At 39.5% G+C, this 19,074-nt stretch overlaps 1 protein-coding gene across 1 annotated transcript; it reads right to left on the bottom strand.

Moving 5' to 3' along the window:
* Positions 1-1,572: 1,572 nt before the first annotated feature.
* On the bottom strand, positions 1,573-17,244 carry ppm1j (protein phosphatase, Mg2+/Mn2+ dependent, 1J). Its single transcript, XM_018661800.2, is given in 11 exon segments — positions 1,573-3,082; positions 3,734-3,885; positions 5,738-5,845; positions 6,272-6,335; positions 6,516-6,634; positions 7,051-7,135; positions 7,483-7,574; positions 7,576-7,596; positions 8,098-8,427; positions 10,208-10,322; positions 16,718-17,244. Coding segments are annotated over 11 exon segments (1,497 nt in total). The 5' UTR covers positions 16,981-17,244; the 3' UTR covers positions 1,573-2,934.
* Positions 17,245-19,074: the final 1,830 nt, after the last annotated feature.

Genomic DNA, 19,074 nt, shown 5'->3' with positions numbered 1-19,074 from the left:
TTCAGCAGTGGATCTATACACATTTAGTGAGCATTTAGTATTTTCTGTGGGAGGACAGTCAGCTGAAGGTATTTTTCAGTGTAAAGATAAGTGAAATATGAAAATGATGAGTCTTATGCATACTATGTCATAGTATGTTACTGCCCATCAGTGTGAAAGTTCAGCAGTTACTCAAAGAGGGCAGAAAAGTGATGCACTTCTAGCTGCAGCCCACCAAGTGATGTCACATAAGGTGGTTTTCCATCAGATGGAGATGCTTCAAAGGTAAAACATGCTTAATATCTTCAAAAACAGAAAGAAATGCTGAGGCGGAAAAAATTTGGTGATTCAGTATTTATTTACAGCAGTGAATTACATGATTTCTCAAATAAACTCCTCACAGCAGATGATCTTAAAAGATGATTTAAAAAATATATGTGAGCCTATCATTTCATATTATTGACTCAGATTTGAATGTTATGATCGCTCTTGTATCAAATGAAATTTGTAGCGTCATATACTCCCTTCCCAGTTTTCGTTCCAATGTTTACACTATTATTTTGAAAGCTCATGCCTGTATTTCCGGTGCTTTTATACTTACCTCTATCTAACTTGGTGGGGCTGCTGCAGGCTCTGGAGTCACCCCGGTCCCTCCTCCCCTCCCCAGTCAAAGATGACATCATCCGTAGTACAAGAAGACTCGTGCAACAGGAGGGATGGGTGTGGATCTCACCAGTGTGACCCTCTGAAAGAAAAACAACAACAACAAAATTTTTAAAGAAATCCACCAGTCATGTCATATCTGAACAACCAGTTCCTGCAGGACGCAAGATATGCTGTGTTCCTGTGTGATTTGTGTCATTTGTGTATCAACACAACTGGACATGTCAGCACCAAAAACAATGCTGTAAACAATAATGAAGAATGCATGTGACCATACCTCAGCTCAAACGATATCTAACCTAGTATGATAATAAACCACATGCCCAGACATAATAATTTATAACATAAAACAAGAAAAAACAAAACACATTAATATATTGATTGACCTGTATAATCAGTGATGGAAACAGGTAAATACATTGACTTTTTCTGAGGAAAATATTATGGCCTACTTTTGACACAGCTCTGCATTTATCTTACCACCTGTGTTTGTGATTACAAATAAATATTTTATTAACAAACCACACTGTATGAGCATCTTATAAAATATAATGCATTATCCTAAACTAAAGGCCACATACTCCTATACAGATGTCTTTAGTAATATTGGCTGAAGCTCATATATATTTTGGAAACTAGTTCTCTAAATTGAATATGTGAGAGAACATCCTAAGAAATTCTGCTTGTTAAATTAATTCTGACTTTAGACAACTCTTTTGATTCAATATTGGCTCGAAATGCTTATAACTTTCAAGCCAGGAGCCAGTAAAGTGGGAAAGTGTGTGCAGTTGTATCATTTAGGGTTTAAAGCCTGCTCTTCTAAAACAGTGACAGACTCATTCTGACTCATTAGGTTTGTTTCCTTGTGAGAGAAATGTACGCCTGAGAGTCAGAGACACAAAAGCAAAAAAATAAACACATTCAAGCAAATGGGAAAAATCGGATTTATTTCTAAACTGGTACATGTTATCCCTCTATCTCACATTTTGGTAGCTCGAATTCTAGGACACATCTTTCTAAACAAACAAGTATGGATAGAGACATACAAAATAAACCTTCTGATACTGCTCACAACCAAAGTTGTCTTTAAAAATATATGGATAATCTAATTAACAATATGACATGACAAAAATGGTACAAAAGAAGTATACAGTACACTTAAGGGCATACAATGTTTTTTTGCCACTTCTACATGGATCAAATTTAGTGCATCGGCAGAAAAAAACTCTGGAGTCCCCCTCACCTCTTAATAAGGCATGTGTGAAGTTCATCACATCTTACTATACCAGCACATTTACAGAGAACAATTTACTTTCTCCTCCGAGGGTTAAACAAAGAAAACATGTCATAAAACAACAACTTACACAAATGTCACTTCATATTTTGATTATTTTTACTGAACACAAACATAACCCTCTGCTCTCCTCATTGTGATGACAAAAATAAAATAAACCATTTATGAGCACATTCAATAAAAAGAGATCACAAATCAACACGCTACCACAGAGCATGTGCAACAATTTTCAAGTGCCTCAGGTGTCATCATTCATTGATCATTACTGAAACAGAGGAAATACAGTGACACAGACTCAGCTGATTCTGTTTGGGTCCATTCCTCTGTTTTTGCATCCTCCATGCTTCTTTAATGTACAGACATGAATGTAATTTTTTTTTTGTTTTGTTTTATTGTTTATCTTTTATGTATTTATTTGTACAGATTTCCATCCTCATGCCATAGCGGCATCTCTTTGGTTTCCTCATATTCTCTTCTACAATCCCCTTTACATGTTATGATTGTGAAACTGCGGGAGGCTTTTTTTTCATATTTCTTTTTTTTTCTTTTTTTTTTTTTTTTTTTACAAAAGAGTGTCACATTTAGGACATGACATGAAAATGAACAATCCGTTCAAAGGTAGCGGTCGGGCCCTGGACATTAACAGGAAACAAAAATACAACATGGGAATTTTTCACTTGTAACTGTCACAAATATCAGGTCTGGGAGACAGGCTGTGACTTCTCTTATAATGTCACTGAAAATCTTTTTGTTACATGACTGAGACCGAAGGAGCTGGGATTCTGGGATGGCTTGAAGTGAAGCAGCTGGGTTCAGGGTCTGATCCAGTGGTTGATGAAGATGCTGCTCAGACCCGAGTCTTCCCTATGACAAAGGTTTTTTTTTTTTTTTTTTAAATCTCCCGCTGCCCCATCAGTCCAGGGTATAGGGAGGTTGGACGGACTGTGGGGAGGACCCTTGAGAGTCAGCTCTGTCATAGCGGTCGTTACAACACCTCATCATGTCTCTGACTCGTGCCCTGCCAGCGGGACGACAAATACAGTTATGTCATCGCCTGAGCCCAGTTTATCATTGGGTAGCCGCCAGCCGCGCTCTTTCAGCACTCCTCGAGACCTCATCAGCAGGTCCTGGGCTGCCAGTGTATACCTGTGTAATGCACAAAAACAGTCATTACAACAGTGAGATACACTATAATCTAAGACAGGAACAAACACAAATACAAATCACAGATTCATATTTTATCAAGTATATCACACAAAATGCATTAGTAATGACTCCTCAAAACTACTTAATCACAGTATTTGTGGTAAATGTTCTCATTAAGGGAGGAAAGTAACTGCCTTTACTGCACTATATAAACATTTAATAAATGGTTTATAACACTCTGTTAAGAAGTTGTAAGCAGATATAAGGTCTTCTTAAGAATTTACTGATGTATTTGGAGTCAATAATACAATATGACACACCATGAAAGTAGACTTTGTGGCAATGGATTCCATTATGTTGTACATGTGTACCTTATAAATTGCCAACTTGTCTAAACCTACATTATAATGTGTTATTGAGTGCTATGTTATATGCTTACGCTAAAGGAAAAAGCAGAATTTTGCAGGAGATCTAAGTATTTGTCTCTACCTAGTGGACAAACAGAGTATAACAATACGGCACTGATGTAAGAGCAGATATAAGAAACCACAGCTTTCATGTAATTTTCCTGAACATGTTCACACGGCACATGACGGAGTATATAATGGGAACAAAAGCCTAATGTAAAGGATTATTTGGCAGACGGCATACCTCATGGGATCAGAGGGGTCACAGCAGGATAAGTAGGCTGACACAGCATCTGCCACTTCCCTGTCAGTTGTCACGTCCCACAATCCATCTGTGCCCATGACCAAGACGTCGTCTGGGCCGTGTTTGTTTTCATCCATGTTATACACTTTCACCTGTGAGTGACAGACATATTTTTTCTCTTTTATTCATCATAGTATTATGATTTTTTAAACTAATCTGCATATTCTCTTTGTGTGTTTATTAATGCTGGAAGATTAGCAAATGTACACTGGCATGCAAGGGACATAACCTCCATTAGCTGCAGTAAAGCTTCTCATGTTTGCTCACATTTATTTTGAATAACAGCCTGATACAACTACGTTCAAGAAATAAAGGCCAGAACATATTTCTGTAATAATGAGCTTGAACAGGAAGTACAAAATAAAATCTAACTAGAGAGGTTGAAGGCATTTCCTACTCCAAAATACAAAAATGAGAAGCACTGTGATGACTGTGGAGATACCTGAAAATAGGATGTGTGCACTTCTAACCTCTCTTGAAAAAGGCAGAAATGACTACATGTCTGACAACCCTGTGCACATCTTAAGAATTTGAGACTTAATGAATTGAAGGAGGAAACAAAGATTTATTTAGATCTGTTTAGATAGAAGTCAGATCATTATGTGAAGGAAATAAAATGTCCTCATGGACTTTAGTTGGAAGAAATCACTATGTTCGTGCTTTCATCACACCTCACCTTAAAAATAAACTTCACAGTCAGCAGCAGCGCTGGAGATTGTGTGACATGAATGCTAATCATTTCCACATCTTTTGCTTGTGTGAAAAATGAACATATTTTGGGTGTATATACTGTATGTTTAAAGGACATTTTAGGTTATGAGATGGCAAGACGTCTGCCTGCAAAAACACAATATCTACAAATTGGCATACAATGCAACCTCCCATACTTAAACAATAGATAGACATATGAGGTAACTGACTTTTTTTATGAGGAATAAGTGCTAGGTATGAGCTTTGCCTTTCCTTCCCTCCCATGTGTTCTTGCTGTTTTTCCTGTCCTTATGTTTCTTGTTAGTCCCCAGTTGGTCTTTGTCTATGTTTGTGTGTGTATACTGGGCGTGGCCTCCTGGACTCCTGCACACCTGCTTCAGATCAGCTCATCTACTCAACAAGCTCCTGCTGTATTTAAACCCCAGCTCCTCACTTCACTTTTTGCCAGGTCATCCGTTTGCTCATGTGATACTAGGCTAAGCCCAACTCTAAGCTTTGTGTTGCTTTGACGTTTCACCTGCCTGCCAGATCCTTGTCCTTGCTCAGCTCCTTGTTGTGTCCTAGACCCCAGCCTAAGATCTGTTACCCAGCCTGCTCTGTGTCCAAACTTCAGTCTGGCTCCGACCTCAACTCTGCTGCCCGCCCAGCTCTCCAGCGACCTGAGTCCAGCTCTAAGCCATTCTTCCAAAATTGTGCAATAAACAGCCTTTCTACTCTGTTCAACTGTCTCCAGTTTGACTCCTGCCCTTGGGTCCAACAAAAAGCTTTCTCAGAACATAACAGTAAGGGGGAGACCTTTCCCCGAAAGTTAAATAAATGGGCCACCTTCACTGCAAATAGCAAGGATGCTAAGAACAATATGGACATAAAGACTGTGCTGTAAGAAATGCATACCACACTTGATTCCTGTGCTTTGTTTGTTTTGTCATTGCTTTGTGAAATATTTAAATCATCAAAAATTAAAAGTAAAAAGAATAACATCTAAGAAAAAACCGGAGTGGATAAATCTGTTTCTTTGTTCCATATCTGAGCCTGTAAAAAACACATTATAAAACAGCACTTTGAGCAATGTGCAAGAGTTTCACTTCGAGCAACAGGCAGCAAAGTGAAGCCTGGGGTCTGACAGCTATTTAAATGTATCCTATGGGCTCTGAGGTGGCTAAAGCGACAATGTGGATATGACTCCTCAAGCAACGCTCACAACCAGAGCTGCTTCTCTCTCCTAAAACTCACCTCAGGGACGCATGACAGGAAGGGCTTGATGTAAATGTTGGAGTTATACACCTTCAGGTCATGATCTCCCAGCCCGCGGGTCACTCCAATTGTTGCCATGACACGGGCCTGTGGATAGCAACACACGTTGCACATTGACGCAGGGACACACATACAATACAGATAAACACACCCACACACAGTAATGTAGGTTATTGTTCCGGGATGTGCTTCAGTTCTAGGAAAATCCACTTGTGAGGGATTATTAAGTGAAGACCATGTTCTCTCAGACTATAATGAAAATATTAAGCAGGTCTCATTTCTATCCAGACAGACATGGCAGAATCTAGCAGACAACTTGAATATGTAAAAGAAATGTTTTGCAATTGTAATTTTAATTAAAATAATCTACATAGACACAGAATAAAACAGCATGACTCTACACTGCATTATACTGTGTATTATCATTAATTGAAATTTGTTAGCTCCTTACCATTTAGCAGACTTAATAACAGACTATGATCCAGTACAATGTATTTTTTAAATGTTTCTTACCTTTTTCCCTTCTCCATAGATCAGGGGGAATTTCAGATCATCTTCAATGATTGTCTTATAAGCCCTAAAATAAATATATATTTACTTTGTCAAAAAAACGATTGTCAGTATTAATATAAATTTCTCCTAAACACTCCACAACCAAACTGTTCTGAACAATTATAGAATTCTCAGTCCATGTTAAAGTCTCCATGAAAAGTGTTTAACTGTCAGAAATGTGATTAGAAAGCATCTCCAGGTTTACCAGCCAGTCATGGTGTGGTCTCTGTAGAGCATCTTTTTGCCCAGCTCACTGTGCTGGATCCTACGAGGGAACTCAATGTGAGTGAACTCATTACCCAGAAGCTCCGGCCTCAGGAAGCCCTGGAGTGACACACAAAATAGAGCAGGTCACCTCAAACTACAGAATAAAAATCTTTATTTAAGTCTAACTGTATGTCACGACACTGTAGTTTTTCCAAAACAAGAAAAGCTCTCAGATTGCATGTGTTACAGCAGGCCTGCAGTGCTGTGTGCTGTATACTGGAGGCACAAAACAGCTCCCCATTTTAGCAGCAAACATTATCCGCCCACTCTGTGACTCAGAACTACAACCGGCTACTAAAACAGGTTACTGATGAACGTCAGTTTATCTCAGTGTGATGCAGGACTTCCTCTCTCCTCTGTAGAGTTCTTACTTAACATCCTCTGACAGTAAAACCTCACTTAACTAGCGACTGTTTATATTTGTATTCTTTTTTTTTACATTTGACATTTGTAACATAAAATATAAAGAATACCAGATACTGTAGCCGCTGTCTCTCTGACTCAGGTGTGAATTCATTAGTCATGGGGATAACTTCATTATTTCGTATGATTATGGCCCTGTGGAGAGAAAGATGGAGGGGACACAGGAGTGACACGACAAAACAATTTCCTTTTTTTAATTTCACAAAAACAGCTCATCTGAGTAGGTCAGTCAGTAAGTGTGTTACATGATGCTGCAGTGTGCAAAATGAACCCCAGGGGGCACAAGAAGCTACTTTGTGGGAGAAGATTTCCCACGAGTATAAAGCGCTGTGTATTGTGCACTGGAGGAGTTAGAGAGAATTACATCTGCAATCATCATGAAACCCCTAATTATGTAGTAATTATATTAAATGTTCACATAGTTTTCATCATTTTCAGGGTGATTTACCCTGTGGTCTATCCTAGTTTGCCGTTTCACTCACCTGCTATCTCCAGCATTGGCCACATAGAGTTTCCCCATTAAGTGAATAGCAGCTAAGGCACAACACCCACCAGAGATGGCATAGGACAGCTTTCTCCTTTTCAATTAGGTCATCCTGAAAATAAAGCAAGAAAAATCAAAGTGAGGCCATAAAATCACTTTGCTTCTCTTCACACTGAGTAGCTCATTATCCTTTCCATTCATATTTGGTATTTAAAACAAATATGCAGTGCTAATTGAGAAGAACAACGACGCTTTGAAGAATGCATTACCCTAGACTGTATCATCTGAACCTGAAAATAAGGTTGCAATAGAGATACGCTTTCTAACTCAGACCAAGCAGATTTGGCCTGTTTGATCCTCAGGTTTGGACACCCATCCACCCACAGAAATAACATAAACAACAAAACAGACTAACTGAGACAGACAGGGTGGGCTTATGGTCTCTCAGAACTTGTTCCTTAGCATTAAGTGTTTACTGGGAATTGAATTTAAAATCTTCAGTAATTCTGGTGTTTGAAGATACAAATGGGCAAAAATGTCTTGTGCTGCTTGAAATATGCAAAGTGCTGTTTCCTTGTTTTTAAACATGCTTTGTTAGTTATCATCTGCGCACCATCTGTTTGAAGGCGGTCTCTATGACTCCCATCACCAGGCTCTCCAGACTGACAGCCTTCTCCATGTGGAAGCGCACTGAGGAGTCGTTGATAGCATCGGGGTCCTCTGGTTCCTGTGCAGCTCCTTTCTTCGTTTCTGCCTGGTACGGGCTGCCGTTCTTGGCCAAGCAGATAGGTGGGGCGCTGGTGGGATTCTCCAGCAGGTGGCAGATTTCTCCCAGACGGTCTCTGATGAGGCGGTGAAGAAGTTTGGAGGCCATGATGGCGGCTCCAGAACCTGCATGCCCATCAAACACTCCCCAGAAGTGGAGAGGAATTCCTGTTCCATCCTACAAAGTTATATGGACATAAAAATCTATTAAATAAAGGACGATTACAATGATAATACCCATGGTTAAGGGTGTGGTTTCAAACTCTCCCATGAGATTACAACTCTGAGCAGAAGGCACAGATTTGTGAGGGTTTACAGGCTCAGGGCACTGCAGCTGGTAACATTTTTAATGCTAAGCAATATGTTTCTTCCATTTCAGCTCTTACTGAATCACAGCTGCAGAAAATCTAGATTATAATATTATGGGGTAGCCAGCAAGATAGAAAAGTCTTATTGTGAACTATGAACTTTACTCTTCATGATTTATATAGTATAAAACCATTCTAAAACAATATAGAACAGCAGTGTTTGAATACTAAAACAGTAAACATATGTATGAATGCATGCACAAATCATGAAATGTAAATGTTATTAACCTACAATATAAACTAAATATGATATCAAGTAATGAAAAGATGACAGGAAAAATCTCCTCCATCCAAGGGTTTTTGCTGCTCTACTGTGATGCAATGGGGTACAGAGAGGCGTTGCCACCTTTGTGTTTGCAGGCATGTTTACAAGCTGAGTTTGGCCTGACTGACTAACTAACAGATGAACAGGCACAAGACATCTGCTTACCCCTCCGACACTAGACTCAAGTGGGGGAGGGGTGCAACAAGGGAAGATGTAATTCATTTACGCCAAATGAAGGACAACTATGTGTGGATGTGTGAGTATGTGTATTCAGGTCTTTCAGGAGTAGTGCATCTAAAACAGACAAACTGACCTGAAGTAAATGTATTTAGAAAGATTACAGAACTATAGTTTTGGCCCATGCTCTGTGGACCCAGTAATAGTTTTTATGAAACACCTGTTTTTGTTTTATTGTGTTAAGGAAATGAGTCACTGACAAAGTTACTGCACAGTTCTGATTCAAGGAGGGAAAAAATCTAATGCTCAATGAGATCTGGCATTTTAACCCTTAAATAGCCGATATTTTGACCACTGGGGGCACAGATACACTGACATACTGTCACATTGTAAGTTGATATGGTAAAATTGTTAGCTTTTTCTCAAATACCAATTTTCCAAAACAGGAGCAGCATTAGCAATACTTTTAAGTAATGTAACTGACCACTTGATGAATTGAAGTCCAACATTAACTCTCTTTTAGCTCTGTTTTTGGTCTCTACCATCACCTATGGGAAATATCTGGCTCTTTAGCTGCTAAATGTGCCACTGTGTTCACCCAGGTAGTCACAAACTGTCTGATGTTTGGTGCTAACCAGGCAGCATATAGTGGGTTTTTAGAGCTTTTTCACTGAAAACAGTTAGGCTGGAAAAGCAAAACAATGAGCTAAAAGACATTAATACACTCTTTACTGCTAAGGGGAACTGCAGAGTTGTAAAATTTGGTTATATGTCTTCTTTTTGGGTCTGGTGAAAACCTATAACTCCCTCAGGGATTAGAGGGGAATAACAAGTAACAAGGTGAATCCATCAATTCCAAAAAGGATATGAAAACACCATTGCTTGGTATCAGATAACTACAATGCATTCACTGATAGTGTGAGGAGGTTTGCATGTATTGCTGCTAAAACTACATCGTGTTTCAGCTACATTACAAGAATTTAAAATACCCCTCAGTGACATTCAACTCAGACACCTTCAGGACTAAAGTACACTGACAATCAAAACATTATCACTGATTATTTATTGGCGCTGTCAGCCTTCAACCAGACGTTTCATCCCTCATTCTCCAGACTGTGTTGATGTTCAGGAGTCTGCCCTTCGCTCACCCCGTTGTCCTCCAGCAGAGTGGAGTTTCGGTGTTTGCCGCTCGGCTTCCTCACAAACAGTTTCTCACAAGAGGCCTGGTCCTCGTTGAGCATGCTCTTCCCCGCATTGATCACCCTGATGGAAAAAAGGGGCGAGGGAGAGAGGTGAACCTGAAGTCAGATGATTTATGGCATTTGCTCTCATTCCCCTAACCACACAAAAACATAACAGCAGCCAAAAAGATGGAAAGAGAGAGCTGAACAGTGAGGTAAAAAGTGGGGCAGGATGCAGTCATGTCCCAGAGGGAACTTGCAGGCAGAATTAAGTGTTTTTATTATGTGCTGATGCCTGTGGAGGATAATGGCTTTAGAGTAATGCACTGTTTCATACTCTGGCAGCATCATCTGTCCTGGCATATGCTGCAGCAGTGTTCACTGGAGGTACCAATGAAGTGTAGTGATGCGAGGAGTGGTGAAGCTGTAAGAAACTCACTTTACAGGTTTGCAAATGTAAAATAGTAACAACAGTGAAAAAAAAAACTTGAGGCAGCCATTGGTTTCCATTCAATATTCACATGAAAATCAATTAGCTGATTCTTGAAACTTGATGGAGTTGTAATATAATCCATGATAGATTTAAGTGATGGATTACATCACTGTATGGTTATAAAGTGCAGGCCTTTCAGATCATTCTACATATTCAACCTCCATTAACTGATTTTTTGGCCACTTGGGAGCACTGGATAAAGCTCAACACAACAATACATAATACGTCATGCATTAACACCTGCAAACTGTTGCTTATTTACACATCCAGCAGACGAAAAGCACCATTAGTATTCACCTGGCAATTTAAGTCCAATATTCATTCTCCCTTAAGCTCTGTTTTGCTCTTTGCTGACTCCTGAGGGAAATATCTGGCTCTTTAGCTGCAAAACGCTCCACTGTGTTCACTGGCTAGACACTAACTCTGTCTGTCGTTTGGTGCTGGGTGAATAGCATACAGTGAGTTTATTAAAGAATTTTCACTGAAAACAGCTGCCTGTTGCCACTGGAAATTAGGTTTATGAGAGCAGTATCCCATAAAACCAAAACAGTGACCTAAAAGATGCTGAAATGTTTGTGGGTGGGTTTGTCACGACAAGTAGCCTCTTACATTATGTTGTTTTATCCACTGTTAATTTAAAAATACTAATTAGAGCAGCTTTGACTGCATTACCATGCAATTAGAATCTTAGGGCAAAATTTTAATGCAGGCTTGATGTTCACTTAGATTGATTGATTACACAACTCAAACAAGTTTCAAGAATCTGTTAATTGATAATTACACTATACTGAAGTTAATGGAAAGTAACAGCTGCTTGGAACAGTAGATTAAAAAAAAAAACTAAACAAATACAAAATATTAAAAGACGGCCTGTTTTCCAAAAATGCACACTGCAAATTTGCAGTGTAGCAAAGAATATGGACTACAACATACAAACATCCACTGGTATGGTCCTTTTTAAGCTGCTACATGAGACAGACTTGGACAGGCTGCAGTTTGGACCTCATGCTGGCATATTACATAACATTTCAGTTTCAGTTATAGATAAATGCCACATTAGCTGGATAATAACAGCATGATACCTATTGCACAATTCCAGTAATTCACATACAGTCATTAAGATTCCCTCGGAAAACTTCTGCAGAGAAAGGATTAGTAATTTATCAGTTACTGCTGGGATCATCTGAGGAAGGGAAAAAGAATAAGAGACCAAAAATGAAAGGAGGCCTGACAGAGAAAAATATAGAGAACAAACTGTACAGTCAAACTAAAGAGATGAGAGAAAACCAGGATAAAAATCTCATCAAAATAAGACCTTTGACCTCTTACTCTCCAAATAGTTCAGCTGATTACAATCATTATAGAAAATGGTTGCTGGCTGGCCAGCAGCTTTGATATCAGAGAGCACCAAATATGAGGCACAAAATGCAACTGCTGCCCAAAATCTGGATTATAAAAAGCCCTTTCACTTTCTAATCAGTTGAAAGCGGTGGACAGGCACCACAGTGTCCTGCACTGTGCTCCCTGCATTAGGACTAATGACGGGGAAGAATTTAAAGTCGCCCGATTGTCGTCTACTTTCTGCCAAAACCAGGACATTTTCAGATATCTGGACACAGGACCAGGAGAGAAACAACTCCTCATCTATACTGGAGTATGATCACAGCAAATCCACAATGTTCTGCCAATGCTCTTTTTGGCTGAATCCTGCGCATTGCTTGGTTTACTATAGCTTCACTCTGGCTTCACCAAGTGCTTGGTCCTTTTTGTCAAAATCATGTGCTATCTGCAAAGGCTGGTGACTGCCAGAAAACTGCTCTGAAGCTATGAGGTTTCCATAAAAGCTGGGAACAAAGAATACGTTTTTTTATTCACTGGATGCATCTATTCTGTTTGGAGGCCTACGTTGTATTTGGCTAGCTGAAAAAACAGCAATTACAACAGCTAATCTAAAGTATTGTCTTATAATGTTACTCTCCTTCAGTTGATTTTTTCACATTGTGTTTTTTCAGATAAATATATTTTATAATAATAAAGAGTCAAACTAGTGCACGGACTAGCTTGTTCTGCCTTGTTACTGTGCTTAAAAGTGAGAAATTCCTATATTATAACTTAAAATGAAACTAACCAGAAATCATATTTGCACTTGTGTTGGAGGAGAGAATATGTTGAATATGAAAGTAAATGTCATCTGTCTGGATTTTTGCAGTGTAATAAAGTCTCACCACTCCCACAGTAAAGAATCAGCAGTCATTCTTTGTTTTGAAAGCAGTCACATGCACCCAATGAGCTATAATTGAGCATAATGTCGACTGCGTGGGAGGATGTGATTCTAAACCAGGAGCTCAAGCCTTTCTATAATGTGACTTCACTCTCTCACATATCAGCGTTTCGGTCATATGTTTCCACAGCTCGTGACTTAACACCATGTTGGTCATGTATGCTAAAACGGTGTTTCTCTGTTTCAACTCCTGCTACTGTATATTATGCAAGGAACAGATCAAAAGCAGAAGTTGAGAGTTCCAGTGAATTCTCTAATTGCAGTGACTGGACCTTTTAGCGTCATACATTTGATGAAAATGTCTGTCTGTGCAAGTCTGGTGTTTTTAAACCTCACCTCTCAGAAAAAAAAAAGACAAATTCTCCATCAAAAAGCTGTAGTTAACGTGAAACTGTTGTAAGCCACTTCATGTCTCTTCACATCCTCCCCCTTCCTTGGGAAAGGCTGGTTTAGTGATGTGAAAATAGTTTTGTGGTTCAGTCAAAGGCAGATCAGTGGTGCAATAATCCAGTGAAAGCAACACCTCTGAAATAATCCTTTTAGCTTTTGAATTGCTGATTATTTTAAATCACATATTTAAATTTTCTAAAATATGGATGTAACTGTTCCTTGTTCATGATGCTTTTGGCTCCTAACTATTGGTCCATATAGAGCTGAAACAACACACAAATATGTACCTGTTTCAGCAGACTGGCCTGTTCTGGGTGTGTATCTAATCCCTCGGTTCATAACAGAAACACATTTCAGAGAATAACAGTGGACTGTTAAAGAGGAGTTTTACAAATTAAATATGAAAAAGATAAATCCCGGGCTGCTGCTGGATGTAACAACCTCAGGGTTGGAAGCTGACAGACAGACAAACACTGCAGTCTTCCACAGTCTAAAAGTAAAGTCTTCATCTGTAGCATGAGGAATTAGTCTAGTCATATTCTGAATTCCTTTTCAGGGAGAGGAAGTTGCTTGTCACGTTCACAAGGTACATGGTGCAATGCTGAAATGAGACCTGACAACATACAAATCACCAGTAGAGCTACAACTTGGTACGGCCGTGACTTGAATATTGTTTCAAGTATAACTCAGGTAGTGTATTTAAAACACACTGAAACTTGTCAGCTGTCCCTCACCTTCAGTTTAGGATGGACAATTACAGCATGTTAATGACTGGGTGATACAAATAAAATCCAGTTGAATATTTACATTCACTGCATTCGAGCACATGGTAATAAACACTGAATGATCAACATATCATTCTCATGATATTACAGTGTTGCTAATGCATGTCCACATCTCACTCTCTCAAAAAATCACCCATCTATTCTATCTACCTGTTAATTCACTTCAGGATCACAGAGGGGCTTTGAGCCCTTCTCCTTCTTTACTGTTCTGCTTACCTAACATCTGTTTCTTGCTGTATTATTAATAACACCACATGGAGTTATTACATCATACAACAATGTATTATGTATGATGTTATAGACTGTATATATACAACAGTATTACTTATTCAGATTTGTTCTCACGCACATTTTGGCTTAAAACAGGAGAAGATATCCATGAACACATTTCTAAAAAATGATTCTAGGCACCGGAATATGTATTTCTTTGTCTTTGCTTTCTCACACTCTGTTTCATGATTAGTGCACAGGCCTGGAAATGTGCCTCCGTATCAAATGGTATTAAATAGCCATTTGACAAAAGCACTCTGAGCGGCTTACCGTAAGTGCACTCACATGTTTATGCTGACACAATGTTGTGCAGCGGCATCAATTAGACTCATTATCTTGTGCATCCCAGACGTGTGTGGTGCTAAAAGTGCAGACGGATTCTAGGTTCGCAATTCAAACTCCCCTGGAAATTAGACCTCATGTGTGCATGTGCATGTTCATGCAGGACAAAAAAACTGCTCCATCAGTGTGATACCAGGCCAAAACAACCTAACTACAATGACCATGCATCTTCATTACTACCAGGATGACAGGCAGACACTAATTAAGTGATATCAAACTGGAGAAGTGGCACAGAGTCTGGATGTAGGCCATCAGGCCGGGCCATCCACCTACACTTGTTTGGCTGTCACTGTACCATACAAAAGGGATGGAGCTGATAGATGCTCCAACAGATAAATGTTGCTCTCTGGGGATTATAATTTCACCCAGTTTGATCTGAAGTTATAAATTATCCATTTTTGGACAGTCTACACACATCACAGCTAATCTAACAGCTTTTGACAGCTTTGAATGACTGTATCAGAGCCATATCAGCTGTATGAGTTTCGTCCCAGATAAACACTGCCATCCATTCACCTATTTGTACAACTTTTACAACCCGATTACAACAACAATTTAGCGTCAATGCTGCATTTTCAAGAGTTGATAGAATCTTCAGTTCACAGTGTTAACTGCTGTTTTCAGTCACAGTGATCTGGGACTTTTGTATTTATGGGGCACTATCATTAACTGTGATAACTTCACAGTGATGGGTGTGGACTATTTGGATTTTTACACTCCATTCTAAATGAGATGCTGACGCATGAACAGATCAGCTGATTATGTTGTGTTGTAAACAGCACCGCCAATGCTGTGATTACAGTTTCAGTGACTTACATTAAAGTGATTTGCTGCAAGACCCAGATGACAGAACTGATGTCGGTGCACATTCCCACACAACAACCTCCCTTTCTTTGCATCACAGCATCCTCACGCAACTCCTCTCATTCAGTCCTCTGAGACGGCTGTCGTCACAAATCTCGTCCTTGTCCCCCTGGAGACTCTCTGCATGAGTCAGCCTGTTTTTCTGTCTCTATACAGGGTCCTTGAGGGCAGGCAGGGACGGCATAGCCCCTCGTACTGTAGACCTGAAGCTATTCAGTACTTCCTAACTCCCCCTTTCCCTGTGGGAGAGTGGAATGTCTGAGAGTGTTTTTTCCTCAGCGGGAATCGCCTGAACAGCACATTCTGACCAGCAGTGTGAATGAAGTGGTGCTGCATTGTTTCTACCTGTGAGACTACTGCAGGTGTAATGGAGTATGAAAGCACCTGCAGTAAAGGCGAGAAAAAAAACAAAAAAAACAAGGACATTTCTGCACTATTGCTCACAATTGTGAATGGCCAGTTCTTTTGTGTAGCCAAAGAATCCTCTTTATGAAAAACAAAGATGAAATCACCTTAAGGATTAACCACAGGCTTTTTGAGTGTACAGGGAGAAAAAAACAAATAACCAGCTGGACACAGAAGCTGAAGCAGCTTTGAGGCTCTTTAACTGTTTAAAAAAAAACGTCAAGATTGGAAGAAAACACAGAAAGGCTTATTTGTAACATGAGGAGGTAGACATTTCCTGCTTTCACTTTTGTATTGTCCTGTATCTCCTGTATTATTCTGTAAAATAAAATGAGGAGGAGTCTGTATTCAAAGATCTTTGAACACTAATATCTCAGTGTCATGGCTGGGAGCGTTTTGTCTGATTACAGCGCAGACACATTGTTCCAAATTTACATCAGGGAAGGAACACAGTGCTAGAAACTACAATAGCATAAAGCCGTACTGGCCATCATTTGGCTGCTGCAGTGCACTCTGGAGCTGCTGAGGCTTCAGCAGCACAGGCCTGACACTCATCAGGACAATGACAAAAGCGTAATATTTGGTGATGTGAATGATTTTTTTTGGGGGGGGGGTAATTCACTAGTGAATGCCGTGACCCCACTCACTCTGCGTATCCCGTCCTCCAGGGAAGCCTGCTGCCTCTCTTTAACGCGAGCACCGGCCGTGATGCATGCTCGGTGGAGTACTGCAGGAGCTCCGGGGTGAGGTCCAAGAAATCCGGCCGACCGTAGGGGAAGCGCGGCGGCAGGCTGTCCGGTCCGCAGGTCTGGCCGCCACCTGAGTGATGGTTGTGGTGGTGGTGGTGTCCGTGCGGCATCATCCCTCCCACCAGAGTGGACATCGCGTTTTTAACTTTGCTGATCATCATCGGCAACGACACTCGGCCAAAAAAAAAAAAAAAAAGAAAAGAAAAGCAGATCCGGACGAGGGGAAATTAAACCCGGTGTGAGATTACGTTAGAGAAAGAAAGAAAAAAACAATAAAACAACAACACACAGCCGGTGACGAGGATCATTTCAGGAAGCGATTTTTTTCCTCCTTGGCCCCATGTGACAGCTTTCAGACACGATGTTTTCCTCATGCGAAGAGAATAAAACCTTCACTGACTGCGTATAGGCTGTAATCCGGCAGGAGGCTATCTCTCATCTCAGAAGGCAGGGCTTCTCAGGGATGTGCCGCCAGTGAAAAATATACACATACAAAAAAATATGAGACAAACTTAAAATCTCATCAGCTACAAGATACATTTACACGTTGCTTTAGTCACGAGGATTGACAGATATGTGGATTTATGACCATTCCCATAGTTAACTTTAGGATAAAATAAAGGACATTCAAACATTATAACAAACGAAATTACATTGCCTTTTATAGATTTAGTCCTTTTTTCATGTGCTTTGTAGATCAGCTATAATGCATTCATTATAACAACTTTTGGTTGCCAGGTTGAGAAATATTTCTCTGATGGTGGAGTCATTAACTGTCAAGGTGATGACAGTTACCTTGACAGTTAATGACAAACATTAAACCATTAAGTCTGTGGCTCTACATGTTAATAAGTCATGAATAATGAGGGTGATAGTGTATTTACATTTACTCAGATACTACACTCAGGTATGGATTTACAATGATGTTACATATATAATGTAATGTTCCAAGTCAAACAACTGTATCTAAAGTTATTCAAATCATCAGCATCTATCAGCTCCATCTCTGTCCAGTGCTGTGGACTCCCCTCACTTACTAAAAGCAAAAGTTAGCGAGTCAAGTCTTTAATTACAAATCTTAACAAGACAAATACTCTGCTGCACTTTTCCACAATGCCAGGGGTCAAAAGGTCCACTGGAAGGGCATACCTGATGACCTGAAGAGCAACAGAATAATTTATGAACTATTACTAAAGCTATGAATTATAAATTAGATTGTGCCGTATTAGAGAGTGGTACTGATAGATCTCCTTACGACCTTTCAAGCAATAAAGACATATCAGATATCTAACAGGTAATCTTTGGTTCAGAGAAGGTTTGTTTGACAGTAGGGACTGACACATGATTTCACAACATTTTATTGTATTTTCACATTTCCCATAAACTTTTACCAGTGCTTGATTATACATTACTGTCTAATGACTTGTTCAGCAGTTGTATATGCATCTCATCTGACTATATCCCTATCACCAAAACTGTCACTGTCACTCTTTATAATTAATCTGCACACAGATGAGATGGAGTTTGGCATTTTAGTCCAGAGCCCTTGTTTTGGTCCAGTTTTCAACAAGAGGCAGCACTGATGGTACATGAAGAGTTGCCTGTGACTGTGTTACATAATCGTACATAATCTGAGGTCACAGTCCACAATAATGCTTGCTGCTCACAAATCACTGTCACCAGGTAAACAAAACATCCCCTGGACCATTCTCAGTTCCTGCTTATTCCACCACTCAATACTAAAGATGTCAACTGGGCTTTTCTTTGTGGTGTTGTTATCTTTGTTACTGTAGTTCTTTTTTTTTTTTTTTTTTTTTTTACTGACCTTTGTCATGTTGTCATGAAAAAGGCAGTATACAAAGGTTATTCCCAATCATCCTTTACATTTAAATTTTATTTGTTGCACATACTTAGCTGTACTTTTGGAGGAAGTAACAGTGAAAGCAGAACCAGATCACTTTATAGACCAGAGTAGTTCTGTGGTTAATTGCTGTGTTTTTGTTTACTTATTACAAAATACAGTAATTCAGTATGTTTACTCAAGTAGGCCTACTTTACTTAAGTATATTTTTGATGTATTTGCATTTTACTCAAGTATTTCCATTCTATTCTTCTGTATACTTTTTACTCAACTACATTTGTTTGACAGCTACAGCAGTGAAAAGTAACTAAGTAAAAAAACTAAGTGCATTTACTCAAGTACTGTACATTTGTACACACATACAAATGAGAAATACTTGTAGTCTACTCAGTAT

The sequence above is a fragment of the Lates calcarifer genome, linkage group LG12 (genome assembly GCF_001640805.2).
Source record: "Lates calcarifer isolate ASB-BC8 linkage group LG12, TLL_Latcal_v3, whole genome shotgun sequence".
NCBI lineage: Eukaryota > Metazoa > Chordata > Actinopteri > Centropomidae > Lates > Lates calcarifer.
Note: the sequence above shows the minus strand (reverse complement) of the source record. Positions and strands in the feature narration are given on the sequence as shown.